The 18,120-nt window shown below is 37.2% G+C and overlaps 1 protein-coding gene across 3 annotated transcripts in view; it reads left to right on the top strand.

Annotated features, from left to right (window-relative positions):
* Positions 1-18,120, top strand: part of EPB41L4A (erythrocyte membrane protein band 4.1 like 4A) — a 107,604-nt gene that overhangs the window by 37,858 nt on the left and 51,626 nt on the right. For 2 of the 3 annotated variants that reach the window (XM_015849456.3, XM_085529864.1), the window contains exons 2-6: positions 1,007-1,111; positions 10,145-10,196; positions 10,657-10,735; positions 14,206-14,303; positions 15,279-15,399. In XM_015849456.3, the coding sequence (XP_015704942.1) occupies positions 1,007-1,111; positions 10,145-10,196; positions 10,657-10,735; positions 14,206-14,303; positions 15,279-15,399 (455 nt within the window). The remainder of the gene's footprint in view (positions 1-1,006; positions 1,112-10,144; positions 10,197-10,656; positions 10,736-14,205; positions 14,304-15,278; positions 15,400-18,120) is intronic. The other variant, XM_085529865.1, reaches the window with a different exon arrangement.

The following is an 18,120-nucleotide window of genomic DNA, read 5'->3' as shown; positions in this document are numbered from 1 at the left end:
AAAGTAAAATGATACAAACAGTATCTCACAGTCTCCACTTCCTGCTTTACCTGTCTCATGTTTTTATTACAATATAGAGGATTAATGAGGATGCAAATTAGTTTATGAAATTTACTGCAAATTGGCTACTGGCATTGTGTCTTTCAACTGTCTTTGACAGGCAGTTAACCAATACCTAATTATGAGTTATTTCCATATTTTCATGAGGAATTTAGGACTGTAGTAGTGAAAGGCTCAAACTGATTCTGAGGAGTGGTCAGTCTGTGTAATTATTCTCATCTTCCTGGCCTGTTAGTTGTGTTGGCTGCCATGCAAAAAACAAGTATGAGGCTTTCAGGTGGAGGTGAACACACTATATTATGTTATTAACAGTAGAACACTGTATGTAGAATTGTCCCCAGCATTGTTTGCTAATTCTGGAATATATCTTCAGGTTAATTACTATTCAAGAAAACAGTGGCGTTATTTCAATTCAGGATATAGGACTGCTCCTACTTCTATCAAAAACAAAATAAATGAAAACACATGCCGTGTAATCTGCTTAACAAACAGCAGTAACAGAGTAGCTAATTATGCATGGCTGTAAGTCTTAAAAACAATTCAGCTTCCTGATCTACACTGTCGAATTATGTGTGACTGGCCCATATTTAAAGGAAGTATATGATTTTAGAACTGACATATGTCACGAGGTTTAGTATTTTGATCAGAGAACAGGAATTTGCAGGAAAAAAGAACATAATATGATGCTTGAGTGGTTTTTTATTGTTGTTGTTGTTTATTATACATTTTCTATCTGTTCACCTGCCAGCTACCTGAAGATATTTACAGAATGCTTGCTTAAACGTGTACCAGAACAAAACAGTTCTGCATAGCTGAAATTTTGATAAGAGGCACAGCGAACTGCCTCTTGTTTTCAGACAAAGCTGACAATGCATGAATGCCACTGCACATAGCTGACATCAGTAGAGAATCTTTGTGAAAAGGCTCTGTAAATTCTTTCCCACAGAAGTCAACGAAAGGGTCGGTTGTCCTGGGCTACGTATTTCGTCACTTAAACCTAGTGGAGATAGATTACTTCGGACTGCGCTACTGTGACCGAAATCATCAAACGGTGAGTAAAAGACAAACCAAATGGGGTTTTACAATTGTAAAATTTACCCTGTTTGTGATGTGTGCCTACAGACCATTAGATTGTATTTTCACCGACTTTCACTTGGTTTAGTTTTCCAGTAGTAGTTTCTTTTCATTTGTTTTTACTGGAATGGCCATTAGTAGGAACAGAATCATCTGCTAAATTCTGCATGGGGGAGAAAGCATAAGTAGTATAAACTGTGATATGAGAGTAGGATTTTTTGTTTCTTTGTTTTAATGCTTTGCCTGAAGGCAGTGCTCAGTGGGTGATGATTCCCTGGTTGTGAGTTCTCTGTGAGATAGATCATCAGCATCTTGCTCTTGCTTTGCCTGTGGCTGTTGTGCCTAGGTAGGAGGATCCCCAAGTATGTCATGGATTGATTCACTTGGGCTTATTGCTGAGCAGCTGTTTTGGAGTGTAGTCCTTGGCCATTGATGTATTATATCCTAACATGTCCTTTGTGTTTGCTGGTGGAGAAGTCAAGAAAGAGATCGTGACCTCAGGACTCTCCTTGAAATTGGCTGTATCCTTGAGCCCATACTCTGAAGAAGGAGTTCCTCTTGAGAAGGACCCACCAGAAAGAGAAGGCTTATTTCAGCAGGAGATTATAGCTCTTAGTAGGCAAGAAAATTGAAACTCATCTGGGGTGCATTGGCCAAAGCAGGCTGTGAGATGGGGCAGTGCCACTGCAAAGCATTTCAGCAGAGTTGTTGAACTGACTAAATATTTGCCATCTTCTTCACTTTAGCTGAAGTGGAAATGTAGATACCGACGCCAGTACAGTATTAGGAAAAGAATGCTGAATGCTGTTGATATATATGGCAGCTGTGCTTGATAAATCTTTATTTCTATGCCACAGCCTAGATGTTTGTAAATTCAGTTCATTGATAAACTTCTAGCTACATTTCATTCAGTGTGGAAAAAGTCAGACTGAACTGTGAACCTTGATGGTGTTTTTGATTTCATAAGGAAACAAAGGTATGGTTATAGAGCTGATACCCTTCTTTTAAAAAGGTTTTTTTCTGGCTCTCTGAAGTGCTTTTTTTTTTTTTTTTTTTTTTTTTTTCCCTGCAGAGACAAATAAAATAGAAATGGCCATTATTAGGATCATTTCCAGAGGCAGGCATACAGTATATTTAATGTTGTTCAGAGTATTATGAAAATCAGAGAAGATTACATCTCTTCTGTGAAAGATTTAATGCACAAATGCACATTTTTGGATGCATCTAGGTAATAAAACAGCTAATTTGATTGTGTGATATCAGTGCACTTTGTATTATGATAGTGTGCATGAGCTGGAGGGCATAGCCCCTTAATATAGCTTCTTCAAATAGAATTAGAGCCTTTTTTGCCATTTTCTACATGATGCTCTAACAGTGTAAACCTAACAGTAGCTTTGTCCTGATTTTCTGGCTGGCTACCCATCACGAAGCTGCCATGCTTCTTGTTTTCTCCAGGGATTATAGAATCCTAGAATGATGTAGGTTAGAAAAACCATTAACCTGACCTACTAAGTGCCATCATTCTTCAGTAACACATTAATACATTTCTTGTATGCCTCCAGCAATGAGTATTCACCACGTCCCTGGGGAGCCCATTTCAGTGCTTTCAATGCCATACTTTTGATTAAAAAGTTTCTTAATATCCAATCTAGCCCACCTGTGGTGCAACTTGAGTCCGTTTCTTCTTGTCCTATCATTTGTCACCTGAGGAGAGAAACTTGCACCCTCTGCACTGCAGGATCTTTTCAGGTAGTTCAAGTAGACAGTGATGAGGTCTCCCTTCAGTCTCCTATTTTCCAGGAGAGAGAACAAGTAGAAAAAAGGAGAAACAACCCCAGCTCCACCTTAACTCCTTAGATGTCTTTGATTTTCCTAGTCTTGTCACCAGCTTCATTGCTATTCTCTGAGCACGCTTAGCAACTCAGTGTCCTCTTAGCAAGGGGCGCAAAACAGAACCAACGTTTGAGAGCTGTATGCTCCCCTACCCACAGATTTTCACTGCAGGGGAGTCCTAGATGTAAGGGAGAGTGGTGCCCACATCAGCTTTGTTCTGACACAAAGCTAGGAAGGCTGCCAGGAGGCAGAATTGGAGATGACAGCTGCAGTCCTTGGCAGGGAATGCATCTGCCTACCATGTAGGTGCTGCCTAAGTGACTAGCTGAGGTTGTGCTGCGGGCTTTGCAACTGGGCTGTGTTATGGCAAATGCTATGAGAGTGCCTACCTGCTCTTGTTTGTCTGTTTATAGGTAATTAAAACTTGGAGGTTTTTGTCTGGGAAGTACATAAATGAGTAAATATATTCAGTTTTACATGTCCTATGGCAGTTGTAGCATCTTAAGAATGACCAGTGAAAAGGAAAGGTTCCATGAAATAAATTCTACCTTGCACTTCAGCCATAAACATGTATTCAGTTGTACACTGGGTATTGCTAAAACATTCCACTCTGCTGGAATTAGCCCTGTACTGACTGGCAAGAAACCCATTGTGAATTTTGGAGTGGGTATGTTCTGTTTTGGCCAGAGCAGATTTCCTGGGGGAGAGGAGAAAAAGATCAGCTTGTTAATTAGTTTTAAAACTACACCTCTGAGTTAGTCTCAGACTGAAAAAGTGGTTTGGCCACCTATTAATACATTGCTCATTGTGGGAATATTTTATTATTTACTCTCTCCATTTTTTTGGTGATATTAAATGTTTAGCTCAATGATGGATGAATTAGAGTGAACAAAGCTATGAATTTTAAAGAACATAACACAGCTACAAAATGTATTTATGTGTTTTATTAAAGGTTTGAAATAACTTATTTGGCCATTTTCCCTGTTGTTTTTGCATGCTTCTGCACTCCCAGGTGGTCTTTTTAGTGCTGTATTTGTGAGCTACTTCTTAGGTGGGTGGTATCATAATTATTTTAGTAGTACCAGGGGCTCTAACGAGGGAACAGGGTTTCACTATGTTGTGTAGTGTAAGAATGCATGACACAAAAATGACCTATCCCTGAACAGTTAATAAACTAATTAGCAAGTGAGAAAACAGGTGCTGGCAAAAAAAAAAAAAAAAGCTGATTGATGGAACCGGATGACTCTAGAAGGGTCATGAGCAGTGGATAAAGCATAAGTTGGATGACACTGTTGCTAGGGTATTGTTAGACACATTTCTCTTTATTCACATTCTAGGCTCCCCTAAACTTTCCATGTTAAGAGAACAGTATATAATTTGCAAATTAAATGCATGAATGTTTGGAATTGCCAGAATACTTCATCCAAGAAATGCTCAAGGTGTCTACTTGTGCTCTGAGTAAGAAAGAAATATCTTGTACCAATTAGTTAATATGTAGTATTCAGTAATTTATTCTAAAACATATAAAAGTGTGTCAGTACCAACAGAGGGGTTCAGCTAATGCTGCAGGTTGTCTGTAGTGTTTCCTAAGCACTTCTGCTCCTGCCTTTGTGGCATTCCCAATGTGCCTCAGGGCAGGTAGTTGGGCTAATTGCTGCTGTGGCAGGAGGCCAATATTTTCTTGAGACACTTCCTTAGAAGAGAATGGAAATGGCAATTTTTACACATATCTCAGGAAAAGCTGAGCAGTTTTTGATGAGGTAAAGGGTACTTTCGAATCCCCAAGCTATTTCCTTGTCTAATCACAAAAGGATGTGGAAAAGTCATCCTTCTAGAGTTTCTTTCACAGAAAAAAAGATTTTGTGCTTACCTTATTGCAGAAATAATCTGAGCTGTTACATTCATAGTGTACAGGGCACTAGCATTCTCTTAAGGCTTCACACAGAGAAATACAAATACAGTATCACTGTGTTAATTCGACATCATATACAAGCTGATTTCCCCTGCCCCAGTTAGTTGAGTGCAGTGTTATGCTAACCTGCATGTCCTGCTCAAACAAACATGAGATAGCAGTGCTGTATGTGCCATTGTTATAGATGTCTATTGTAGATTATTTTATTTGTAACTCTGAAACAGATCTTTCTGCTGTGAGCTGCGTGTTGCAGTCAGACCAGCTGAGGCAAAGCTGAGCACAGCAAACAGCAAACTCATCCCTGCTGTGCCACCTCACAGCTGAAGGATTTCCAGATCCATCTTGCATGATTAATAAAGTAATTATAAATAAAATAAGGTCATTGCAGTATGCTGTGGTTGCCAAGCTGCTATTCCTGATTGGAAAGGATAACAGTGCATAGGCTATATCTAACTCAACTATAGGAAAAAAGCACACAATGTTAATAAAATGCTTGTTTACAGTTGAAAATGCCTGTTCTGTTGGATGTTACTGTCACATCATGTACTTTATGTTTTGATCTCAAGAACTTAGAAAAACATGTACTGTGACTAGCTCATTGTGTTTTTGTGTGGGTTTGATGTGTGCCCATAAAGTTGGTGCGTTAAATGATACAGAAAGGAAGAGGGCTTTGTAAATATGGGCTGCATAGTAGTTAAAAGAAAATGGAAACTGATAATATTGATCAGGAACTAACAATTGCAGAAGATACGTAGTGGACTGAAACAATTTAGATGAAGCTGGTAGTTAGCTGAGATAAAGGCAGTTGCACTTAAGGAGTGAGCTTTGATCAATGCAGAACTCGCGCTGGTATTGATCTAATACTAAGCATAGTCATTATAATTCCAGTTTCTGATAAAACAAACAAGCATTCCACTCTTTGTATTTTGTATGTAGGAAAGGATTAATGATTTAGATATTTTGTATTATATAAGGAGCACTTTCAGTTTTCAGACTTCCTAGTGAGGTTACCCAGATGTCTTCAGTTTACCAGCTTGTGGTTACATGCACAGAACACTTGCAGAAAAAACTGCTGAAATAATTCTGGTTGTTAGTGTTGCCTTAAATTGTGGAACAATCTTGATAATTTCAGATTATAATGAAAAAGATCTGTTTTTGTTTTTTGTTTAAAATGTGAGCAAAAGTGACTGTCATGTGTGACGTAAGTACAGCTTGGTAAGAATCTAATTAAGACAGTGCAGGATGCAGTCTGAAGTAGATAAATATCTCCACCAGACATTTCATTGATTGATACCACAGCAAACATTTCAGCCTAGTTAATATTTTGTTTCAAGCCTGTTGGTGGAATTTGACCCTGCTTTAACCCTCTGCAGTTTCAAGAATTAATTACTGTAGTAGATTCATGAAAAAATGCTTGCATCCATTTAAAAAGGGCTATTATGAAATACTGCATTGTGCATGGATACGATAATCTTCAGATGTTTTCCCAGTTTGGGAGTGAAAAGCACAAATGGTGTTGCTGACCATGCATTCTTAGATATACTGTGCTTTTATAAATACATTTTTTATTTTATTTTATTTTTTTACATTTCTACCTAAAAATGTGAAATACTTTTCTCTTTGATATCATTGTATATTTATCATCAATCTTAGTAAATAAAAATTTCTTACATTATGCTGATATTAGGTGTTTTTTTGTAAATAACAATTAGTAAATTAGTACCCATCAATTTAATAAATGGGTAGTTTCATGGTTTGAAATTTAATATCTAAGAATATTACTTTTTTTTTGCTTTTTTTTTTTTTTTTTTTTTTTTCCCCCTGTGAATATTGATTTCTTCTTTCAGGCTCACAGAATGTAATGCCTGCAACTGGATGGGTGAATGCTGGACCCTCTAGCTATTTGCAGTAGTTAGGGGCCTGCTTGTAAGTCAGATAACCTGCCTGTGCAGGAGAGATACAGGTGGTAAATTGCTGTGAATGGTAAAAAAGATAAAAAACACAGGGCTTCATATTGAAGCCAGTTTAGCATTCACAAACAAGGAGTTTGTTGTCAGCTCCTCCTGTGCAAGTGTGTTGCGTTTCTTTAATCCATTTCTCTATTCACTTTAAACACTGAGCTCTAAACTGTGCCCAGCACTATTTCTGTGTATATGCAAACCTTTAATGTGTATCAGATACACATTATTATGTATGCACACATGCATATCTGTATGTAGAGTACTCTGTTGTAGGGGTTTTTGTTTTTTTCAGTGTTCTCATCCTTATTGTCTAATATGGGCTTCAAAAACGCCTTTCCATTACCCCCTGAAATTCCCTTCATCTTTGGCTTACAAATGAATAATTAGAAATCTGCATCCTTCCACCACCATTCTGGAAAATGTTGGCAGCCTTTAAAATAAAGAGTATCTATGCAGCAATTCTAAGTATGGCTTTCTGGCATTACCAGAGATATGACAAGATAGATTAGATTCTTGCCTCTTCCCCACTGCTTTCTGTTCTAGCAGTAAACTCATCTGAGTTGAGCTGCTTAACCTCACCTATGCAGCACATGGATCTAGAGGGCCACAGCTTCCTCACAAGACCTTTTTTCCTTATGACAGCTGATTCTGTGCTTCCATAGCATGGGTAGCAGCAGCCTGTCTCACCATGATGAGGGCTCAAGATGCAGTCCTCATGCTGAGTTAGTCTGGAAAAAGGAAAGGAAGTGATTGCCAATATGAGCTACCAGATTTGTTTCCTCTCTGCTCTTCAGATTCCTTCTGCATCTGAATTCTGAGATTTTCCTCTGAATTCCATTACAAAGAATATACTTCATGTTCCAGATCAAGTGCAGCATGTTGAAAATCAAGATATCTAATTAGGATGCAACTTTAAATTGTCTGTATTTCCTGCATGTGTCCATACAGTCCATACAGAAGTTAGTTGTGTGGCTGAATCCCGTCTTATCACAGCCAGTGTGCCAGATGGGTACAAGAGACAATGGAGTTCAGATTATGGGGACAACCAGAAATGTATAGCTGTTCTGTGCTTTACTTGGAGTCTTGAGTGATGATCCATACATAAAATTTTTTCCCCCCACAAATTACCTATCTATGCAAGTAAAGATAAAATGCAAAGATGTCTGTAAGACAGTGCATCTTGAGGCTAATTTTGGTTCACTTATGGAATACTTTTAATGAAGGAGTTACTCTGTCATATTTTTATCTGATTTTGAAACAGGATAGTTCTAGTCTCGCAATGTAGTGTAAGGTTGTCAGTGATAAGCAGCCTGGCTTTACAATGTGTTTTTCATACTGCGAAGACAGTTCTGGGAAGAGGGATGTTCTGTGGTCAGAATGTGCACTACAAACGTCTTTTTTATTTTTTTTCTATCTCTTGACTTTGAAATCTCTTTATCAGGCGACTCTGCTAGCTCAGATAATTTCTGAGAAGTATTTTTAATATGATATTTGAACAAGTGTGACAAGTTTTTCTTTCCATCCCACATTCTTTTGAGATTAAGAAGGTTTCTGCTGGAATAGTTAGTGGATGTAGTCAACATGTGTATTGAATATTTTTCCCTTCACAATTTTGAACATTTGAAGTGTTTGCTTCTCAAACCATATATCTTTGTGAAGCTGTCACTCCTGACTGCTGAGCAAATGTGTAGGGATAAGAACTGAAAGTAAGATCTCCTTCATTTGTGAAGTACCACCCTAATTATTTTATTTTCAGATTCGTCTTGACAAATGAGTGGATGATGGTTTTTACAATTTTAGTTTATGGTGGTTCTTTAGAAACACTTTTGGATTTGTAATGGCAATATTTTTTTTTCCATTAGACCAAGAACAAAGCATACAGCTGTTCAAATCCTTCAGAGCATTATTCCTTGTCCTCCCTATGTTGCTGCTTCTGACAGATAAATTCTGTAGCCCAAAGAGTTCTGTATATAGAAAAAGAAGGGTTTTTAAATTAATCATTTAATTCATATTCTCTGGTTAGGTTGGGGGCAGGCATGGAGTTTCTTATAAACAACTAAATAAAATGTGCTGTAATGTGCTTTTCTAACGGCTGTGTTCTGCAGCCTTTCTTTTTCTAGTATTTGAGAAGGTATGCCAGTTCTTGCTGGTCCAAAAGGTTTGTGTGAGGGAAAAAAGTGATGACAAGAATGGTCTTGTCTTCTACACTTTCTTCCGGTAACTGAATCATAGAAGTGCTAAGCTAAATAATAAATAGGTAACTGGAATTATTACAAGAGCAGAATGTTCATCATGCTGGTGCCATGTAAAGCTACAAGAAGTCTGCAGGTGCTCTGCTGTTCTGTGACTGCAAAGATTTTAGTAAGGGTTTAATAAAGTTGAGTCAGAGTAATCGCTGAGAAATTACACTTCTGTTTCTCAAATGTGGTGTGGGAACCCTTGTAGCAGTCCATCCCTCTGTGGTATGCGTAACATACCTTGATCATCTTAAATGCAACTATTGTAAGCCTTCAGGTGGATGGGCCTCTGTAACTTTCCTCATGGGTGCCAATTTCCAGCGATCACCTTTGCCTGCTACTGGAAGCAGTACTGAACGTGGAAACTAGTTTTTCTTTGCTTCTAGTCAAGCATGTATCTTTGCATTCTGTGGACTTGAAGAAAAATTAATTACTACATTGTTGCAGTAATTTCTTAGTCATTGTAGGAGTGCTGTAACGCCTGTCATTCTCCCTACAATCCTTAGTTTTTCAGAAATCAAACATAGCACTTTCTTTCTTTCCTTGTAGGTTTTATCTTACATGCATTGCTGATGCTGTTATTTCAGAATTATTCTGTTTAGGTTTATCCCCTACAAAGAAAATGGCAAGGTTGTGAGTAGGTATACTAGCTGCAATAGATAAGGTAGGCAGCAAAATTACATTGTGTGATATTTCCATAGAGCCGGCTTGGTCAGGAGCCTGAGATGTGGTGCCGATTACCAAAAGATTTTCTTTCAGGAAAACTGCTGCCCCTAAAGAATATGCAGAGCATTGCACTTGTACACACAAATGTGTTTCTTTTATCAGAAATGGCTCTGCTGGTGCAGATTTGTCATTAAGAGACTGAAGTGCGTCAGGCAGGCATTCTGTAAACCTTCACAATCTTGTAATCTGGGCTGAGTTTCTATAGTCCCATGAGAAAATAAATAAATTTGTACTGATTCTCTAGGGAAAATTATCAATATATGAATAAGTGTAGAACTGCAATAATTCTGTATTAATTTTCTGTGCTAAGTGACTAATTTTCATAATTATCTGTCTTACAGTACTGGTTGGATCCTGCAAAGACCCTTGCTGAGCATAAAGAATTGATAAACAGTATGTATTTGATCTGAATTTAAAGAAGTTATCGGATGTTGAAGTAACAGAAGCAGTATTCCAGGCAGTATTTAGCCGTACAACATTTGTTTTCTAGACTCAACAAATTGGTAGTTCTTAAGATATTGTATTACTAGAGTTTGTAATTACATCAAAATTCCACACAAAGATTGAACGTGCTGTCATTTAACAGTAGTTTGTATAACTAAGATTTCTTTGTGATTAAATTTTACTTTATAATAAATTATACCATTTGTCATTTGCATAGTTAATTTTTCCCTTCCCTTCCCGGGACATGTGTATAGTTGTCTGAAGGTGGTTAACTGTTTTTTTTGGTGGCTTTTAAGTTTTGTGAAATACAAAGATAGACTGATGGCCATTTTGTCATCAACTGCTAACAATTCTCAATAACTGTAAGTTCATAACAATCAATTTTTACACCCATTTCTTTTTCTTGCAGCTGGACCACCATACACTCTGTATTTTGGCATTAAATTCTATGCAGAGGACCCATGTAAACTTAAAGAAGAGATAACAAGGTGGAGTATTCAGATGAAAATATGGTTTTGCTGTTCTTTAGGGTAGTGGTATGTTCAGATGCACATTGTAGTCTGACAGGGTTCCTTTTTGCTTAAACATCAGGACATCTTTCCTTGAATGTGTATCGAGAGTTATGACTAGCCTCACAGAGTGTCGTTTGAAAGATCAGGACGAGAAGATGCTCTCTGGTACATCAGAAAACAGAGGGGCCTAGTTTGCTTTGTCAGTGCATGTACTGAGATTAGAGTTTAGTTGGGTATCTGAATGTAAATACAAGGAATATTTGTCTTTATTCTTACAATTTAAATTCCAGAACTACTTTTCAAGACGATCTCTCTCAGTCTTTGTAAAAATATGTGAAGGAAACTGAAGAGCTGCATACTTTTGATTCTTTTAGCTAAGCTCAGCCTCTACAAAATATGATGCAGTAATGGATACATGCAGACACGTATTTGCCTGAGTTCTCACGCAGGATTTTCTGTTTGCCTTTTATTGTGAAAGATCTTAGAAAATTAGTCTCAGGTTTGAAAGTTATTTAGGTAGGCAGACAAAATTAGTGTGCTGACTTGGATTAATATTTCTTTTAATGTACTAGGTGTATGACGCAGGAGAACTCATTAGAATACGTGGGTTTTACTTTTTCTTAATCAGAGGTGGCAGTCAGTGCAGCGTGGGCTGAATCATTTTCTTGTATCAGGATGAGAAATACTTTCTTTTTTTTCCAGAATGCCACTGTTGGAACAGAGTTCTCCTATATAACAGGTCTGATACTAGCTTGGTAAAAACAGATAGTGAGACTTCAGTGCTCAAAAAGGAAGAGATGGCTGCAGTGTTAAATCTCCTCTACCATGAAAGTTCAGTGTCATGTTTCTGTGCTTTTTCAGAAACTCTTTCAACCCTTCCTGCAGGGGAAGAAAGATCACCCTGGAGTCAAAGAATCTGTTGCAATTGGTACTCAAAGTGCGTCTGGATTTCTGACTGTAAACTGAAAGGATAACTTTTCAAAAACTCTTCTTGTTTTCCTTGTCATAATCTTAGTCATTGATTTGCAATGCTAATTGGATGTGCAAATCTAGTCAAGAAATTATTTGGTGTAACTGACAGGCTTCCATTCGTGTCTGCGCAGTGTTTGGTTATGAAAATTTGCTCCAGAGAAGGCATAGAGGGAAGATATAAGAAAGTACTACATTTGTGTTTGTACTCCAAGAAAACGAACTGAAAAACAGCCAAATGCCATCATAATTTCAAGCATTTATCTCCATAGACTTTTGAATATTGGAAAGAAGACATACCATTTCAGGAAAAAAAATACAGTAAAAAATACAGTAAAAGCACACCATTTACTTAGGAGGGATTAAAGGCTTTCTTTCTTTCTCTCCCTTTTTATTTTTTTTTTTTTTTTTGGTGCGTGTGTGAAAGCAATTTTCTGCCTAAGCATGTAAATTCCAGTGATGTGCTAACCATGTTTCTTTGGAGTGCATGTTTTGTTATTTAAATGGATATGAGAGTGGAGTCTGTAGTTATTAGATGTTAATGATCTGTGGCATTACATGATTACTATTTGCAAATAATAAAAAACTGTCAAATTTGTAATTACTTCCCAGCAAAATCTAATTCTGGCTTGTAGGCAAAAGCTAATGCAGAGGTTATTCCTATTAACATTTACTGGATGAGTCTGCTGGAAAGAACTAGTGCTTAGGCACAATTATGCATATGTAACAAACTTGAGTCAAGTTTAGCAACAAGTTTGGACAAAAGGCCTGGTTCTGTGAGGAGCTTCACTAGGAAGTGAGTGGGAATTCACTTCGTCTAAACCAGACAAGCAAGAACAGTTCTTGACTTGGATTGCTTTTTCTTTTTTCTTTCTTCTTTTTCTGTAATTCTTACTCAATTTTACTTTAACACAACGTGGTGAAAACACAGGACTATAGATATAAAAGACATTGATAGCATCATCTGTTCTGTACTGTACAGCTGCAGGAGTGCTAACAGATAGAAGGGTGTAGATGCGAACTACATTTAATGTTAAAAGGAGAACGTTTCGTGCTCCCAGTCATCATCATCCCCATAGCCACCACTGTCAAGCATAGAGTGATGATTTGTCTAGATGAGACTGCCAAGCATTAGCTGTAGGAAGTGCTGAGGTATTCCATAGACAGACGAATCACTGAATGTATGTACTTTTTGTTGCCTACTGATATTTTAAAAAAATTTGTGCAGAACTCTGGCCCTTAAAGATGGTAAATATTCACTGTTCTTGTCGATAATGATCATTGCTTCTGTAACGTGTGGCACAGCACAAGTTGTGGGGGATCATTAGCCAGAAAGAAACTAATGGAAATTCAGCTTGGCTGATAAAGTCCAGTCATTTTGATTGGATCTTAAATGATTTGTGAATCAGCTATCACATAATCTCCAGATTTCAGACTTCCTTGAGATCAGGATAGCTGCTCTTTGAACTTAGGGAGGATTCCTAAAGTCTAATACAAAGTAAATTTATTACACTTTAGCTAGATGTAGATAAAGCTGAATTAGTGAACAGTGTGAAAGCCAGATGCATGTAGGGATAAGTGTTATTTACTTAAGAAGTTAGCTTTTCACTGTTACTTTTGTATGAATTTGCTGCAAGATACTCATTTAAGATGATGTCACACTCTCTGTAAAGCTACTGAGGTAAGAACAGACTAAACATAAATGGGGTTTAAAAGAATATCCTGTATTGAATATAGGGAGTTCTAAAACAAAGCAGATCCTTTGTATGTTAGCATGTTTTCTTCTTCAGTGCTTTTCCTTCTGTTTTGTTCGTATGGTTTCCCTGTAAATTCAGCACTGAAAAACAGGAGAATGTAAAACAGCATTTGTATTTGTCAAATACAGATACTTGTGTTCAAAATGACTTAAGACTGTCTGGGGAAAAGGGGGCTGAGGGGAGACCTTACTGCTCTCTTCCAATATCTGAGAGGTGCTTACAGGGAAACTGGGGCTGGTCTCTTCTCACCAGTGACAGGACTAGGGGAGTTGGCTTCAAGTTGTGCCAGGGTAAGTTTAGGTTGGATATGAACTTCTTTACAGAAAGGGTAGTTAAGCACTGGATCACTGGATTAAGCAATGAGATCTGCTTCCTGCTTTAGACTTGATACTCTGATATTTGGAGGTGAAACCATTGAGTCAGCATTTCTTCCTCATGGTGATCTGCTAATCAGGTCTGGTATATTTTTTCTGGTTCTTAGCCATCTTCCCCACTTCCTAGCTTCTTTAATAAAGTTAGGAAGACTTCTTCTCTACCCAGGTTTTTTCAATAGATTAATCTTAGTTGTGGTTTAAAAGTCAAAAGAAGAAAAGTTATTCAAACAAATATTTGTAGTTATGCTATGTGTTGTGTTGTCAGTAATGGGAATATCATGAAGCACTACTTGGTGCATCATACCCAATACTGAAGTAATAGTTTTATGTTCTTTCTTTGTTTTAGGTATCAATTTTTCTTGCAAGTCAAACAGGACATCTTACAGGGCCGCTTACCTTGTCCAGTCAACACTGCTGCACAGCTGGGAGCGTATGTAATTCAGTGTAAGTTCTGCTGGGTGACTGCAAGCTGATATATGTCATATCCTGTCCTTTGCACATAGATAATTTTCCTTCTTCCATAGTCAAAGACTGCATTACTGTTAAAATGTAGAAATTGGCACCTATGGCAGAACTTGCAGGATATACAAGATACAGTTTTTATTCAGTTTTTTTTTTTTTTTTTTTCCTATTTATGATGCTGAAGCATTTGCTCTTGTAATAAGCCTGTTCTGCATTGCTTTAAGGAGATATTTTGAGAAACACTCAACATTTCTACTGAGCATATAATTTTCTTGACCTATGAACTATTAAAATATTGGAAGAAATATAAGTTACTTGATGTCTTTTTCTTTGGAGCTCTTCTAGCCACCTTTTTGACCTCAGTGGTGATTGGATAGAGACCAGTTGGAATGGTTTCTTAGATTAGCCCAATTCATGTTGCTTTTATGAAACAGTAACTTTAACAGAGTTTCACAGAGAATAGTTAAGGTTATTGCATAATTAATGACTTCATGTTCAAAAAGTACATTGATATTTTACTGAAGACTGAAGTCTGGTGTTTTCTCACAAGAAATTGTGTTATAATCCTTAGAAGAGCCTGCTTTCAGACACCTCCATACCCATTCCCACACTGACATCTCTGTTTCTGAGTCCCAGAAGTTGTATAGGTCTCTTCTGCTTGTAATGTTGCAGCATACCCAGAGGGGGTAGATACTTAAAAAACGTATCTGTCTATTATAAATACTAGTATAGTGGTCTAGTATGGACAGTTCTATATGTAAACTGAATATTACCATCTTTCCTTCTAAAAAATATAGGCTTTGGAATTTTTAACTGATAGCGTAGTCAATTTTCAGTCACTTGGAAAGAGGTGTATTGGCACAAATAGTTGAATTATGTAATGGTATTTTTTTTTTTGTTTGTTAACATAAAACACTGAATTTGTCTAACTTTTTTTTCTCATCTTCTTTACTGCAGCTGAGCTGGGGGACTATGACCCATATAAGCACACGGCAGGTTACGTCTCAGAGTACCGCTTTGTTCCTGACCAGAAAGAAGAGCTGGAAGATGCCATAGAACGGATACACAAAACACTAATGTAAGAATTCAATACTTTTGAGAGCTTTGTGGATAGAACTGAATTCAGAAATGCTTGGCAGGTAGAATAGGAAGCACCCTGTAGTGCAGAGTGGAGGTATGCAGCTCTAGAAAAGATCACAGGGTGGTAAGCCTCAGGGATAGAATAAGTCCTATGTAGATGGAGTTTTCTTTGAGAAACCAAAAGAAAAACTGATTGGAAATCAGTCCAGCCTTGGTGATGGTTTTTCTAAGCGAGAACTTGCAATAGTACTCCAATTTCCTCTTTGTAGTTCAAAGAATGAAATAAAAATCTTCTGGCATCTGAGTTTAGTTCTCTGTTCAGTGCAGTTTTCCTGTGCAATTTGGGGAAGTTGTTTTCTATGCACATGCCTCAGTTTGCTGTCTGTAAAGTGGGTATAATAACATTTCTTTTCTTAGTACTGCCCTGTATATTCAAATAATGAACTGTTAGGAAAAAACAACATCTAATGTGGCAAGGTAAAGTACTTAGTACAGTGAAGCCTCTATTTTCTTGCCAGATCCTTAGCTAGGGTAATGAAGGAGCGCTTGTAGCAACCTGCATGAATCTTTGCGGTAGCAGCTCACATGGGAGGAGGTACTAGTGAGGCAGCCTGTATGCCCACAGTTTAAGAGATGAACTCAACTGCAACATTTGCATGAACTAAAAAGTTTGGTTTTTTTTTTGTTTTAACAAGTGTGCAGTCATTTCATTTTATCATTAACTAAGATATCTTATGTAAAAAGTACTGGCAGTTGTCATTGTAATGAATTCCACAATAAGATAGTTAGGATTCAAAAGAAAAAAAAAACAAACAGCACCTAGAAATAGCCACCGGGTAGCAGTGCATTACTTTATTTAGGTCATTTGAAATACTGTTTTCGTGACAAAAAGCAAACAAGCTAAAAACTTCACAGTAAATCTCAATGCACTGGAAGAAGAGGTTAGACTTAACCTCATAGACTTAACCACTCACTATAGAAGATTGCAGTCATCAAAAATGTACCTGAAACATTTCTTTCATATAAAAAAGAGCTGAGTAGGCAGAAATATGCTCGAGTTTTGATATTTGGCAAGAGCAATTATTGAAGAGATTGCAGGAGTAGAATATTATGAGTAATGTACAGGACAAAGGAGAACTGAAGAAATCTGAAATAGGAATATCAGCAGACTCAAGAGATTAATGCAAACCCAAGTTATGCTCGGAAAATACTGGAGAGATTCATTGAAATAAAGAGACTGCAAAGCTTAATTTCTCTGTCATCCAGGTACTAGAATGATAATCACATTGATCACAAAAAAATTTAAGAACAGTATGCTGTGTGAATATGGCTTAAATAGTCAATGCTGTTGTGGCCAGTGTTCCTAAGGAAAAAGTCTAACTTTACACTATTACTAAAGGCACAAAAAAGATTAAAAAAAAAAGTTAAAACTCCAGTAAAACAGAATTCAGAGACACTTTCTGTCCCACTTATTCATTTTCAGAAACAGCCTTTTATCTATGAAAGGCTTTCAGTGAGTTTAGTTTTAGGCTCAAGTATTCTTGGTGTAGAGTGACAGAGCCAGAGCCAGCAGTCATTATGTGAAAGCACTGTAAGTCAGTGCTTTGGCTTCCCAACCTGCCTGTATAAGACCACAGTGCCATCAAAGTTCAAAATGTAAGACTGGTTTTGAAAATTAAATATAGGAAAGAAGTTCAACTGTACATGAAGCCAAAGCAAACATTTACTTGCTTATCTCCAAATTCATGTTCCTGGTAATTCTAAAGAAGCTTGTTCTAACAAGTCCTAGTAAGGTGCAATTGTGATATAACCATTTATTAGCATGAGAACAGTAAGAAACCTTTTATGATCATACCCTTTGACAAAGTCATGTAAAGATAATCAGAACTACCCATCTTGTATGTAGATCTAGATTTCTTCATTTTCTTACTACAATAACGCCACTGTCTGGATAAAAGTTAATTTATTTCTTGCCTTTAATTTTGTATGTTAGTGTTATTTGTGTATTGTTTGATGATAGTAGCTATTAACACAGAGACACAGCTGTTCGCTTTGAAAGATCCTCATGTAATTGGAGTCTGTACCAATTGCCACATTGACCTGAGTTTTCCCTTTAAAACAAGAAAGCCTCATGTTCACTAATTATTTCTGTATGGTTGCCTATCTGCTTTTTAGTAATTGATGCATTACAGAGAACCTTAATACAGATCTTCTTATGAAGTAGAAAAGTAGTGGGTTTTTTTGTTTGTTTTTGTTTTTTGTTTTTTTCTGGAGGGAAACTGAGGCACAGAGAGTTTGGTTGAAGATCACAAAGGCTGTATTTGAGAACTGAAAGTTGAGATGAATTCCTAGGTACATACCAGATCACTTCATTCATAGAATCGTAGAATGGCTTGGATTGGAAGGGATCTCAAGGATCATCAAGCTCCAACCCCCCTGCTGCAATTCATTATTTGCTCTTAAGTTTCTCTGTTCCTTAGCATAGGAACAGTGCTGCCAGTGCTGACTTTTGTGTGATGATGAGAGCTCTTTGGTTGTGAATTTTGAAGATTGAATAGGCTGAGAGCAATCCCCAATTGTCTTGCCTATCGGAGACATCATAGGGATGGGTTGATGAGGATTGTTAGATTGCCTTCTCCAACATTAATTGCAAATAGTGTTTTACATTTGAGGTTTATTGGCAAGATGTGTGGTGCTGAGGAGTGCAAATGTTTTCCTA

This window comes from Coturnix japonica, chromosome Z, assembly GCF_054131305.1.
Source record: "Coturnix japonica strain WE chromosome Z, WE-NBRP24, whole genome shotgun sequence".
Lineage (NCBI taxonomy): Eukaryota > Metazoa > Chordata > Aves > Galliformes > Phasianidae > Coturnix > Coturnix japonica.
The sequence above is the reverse complement of the archived record's forward strand: the minus strand, read 5'-3'. Positions and strand labels throughout refer to the sequence as shown.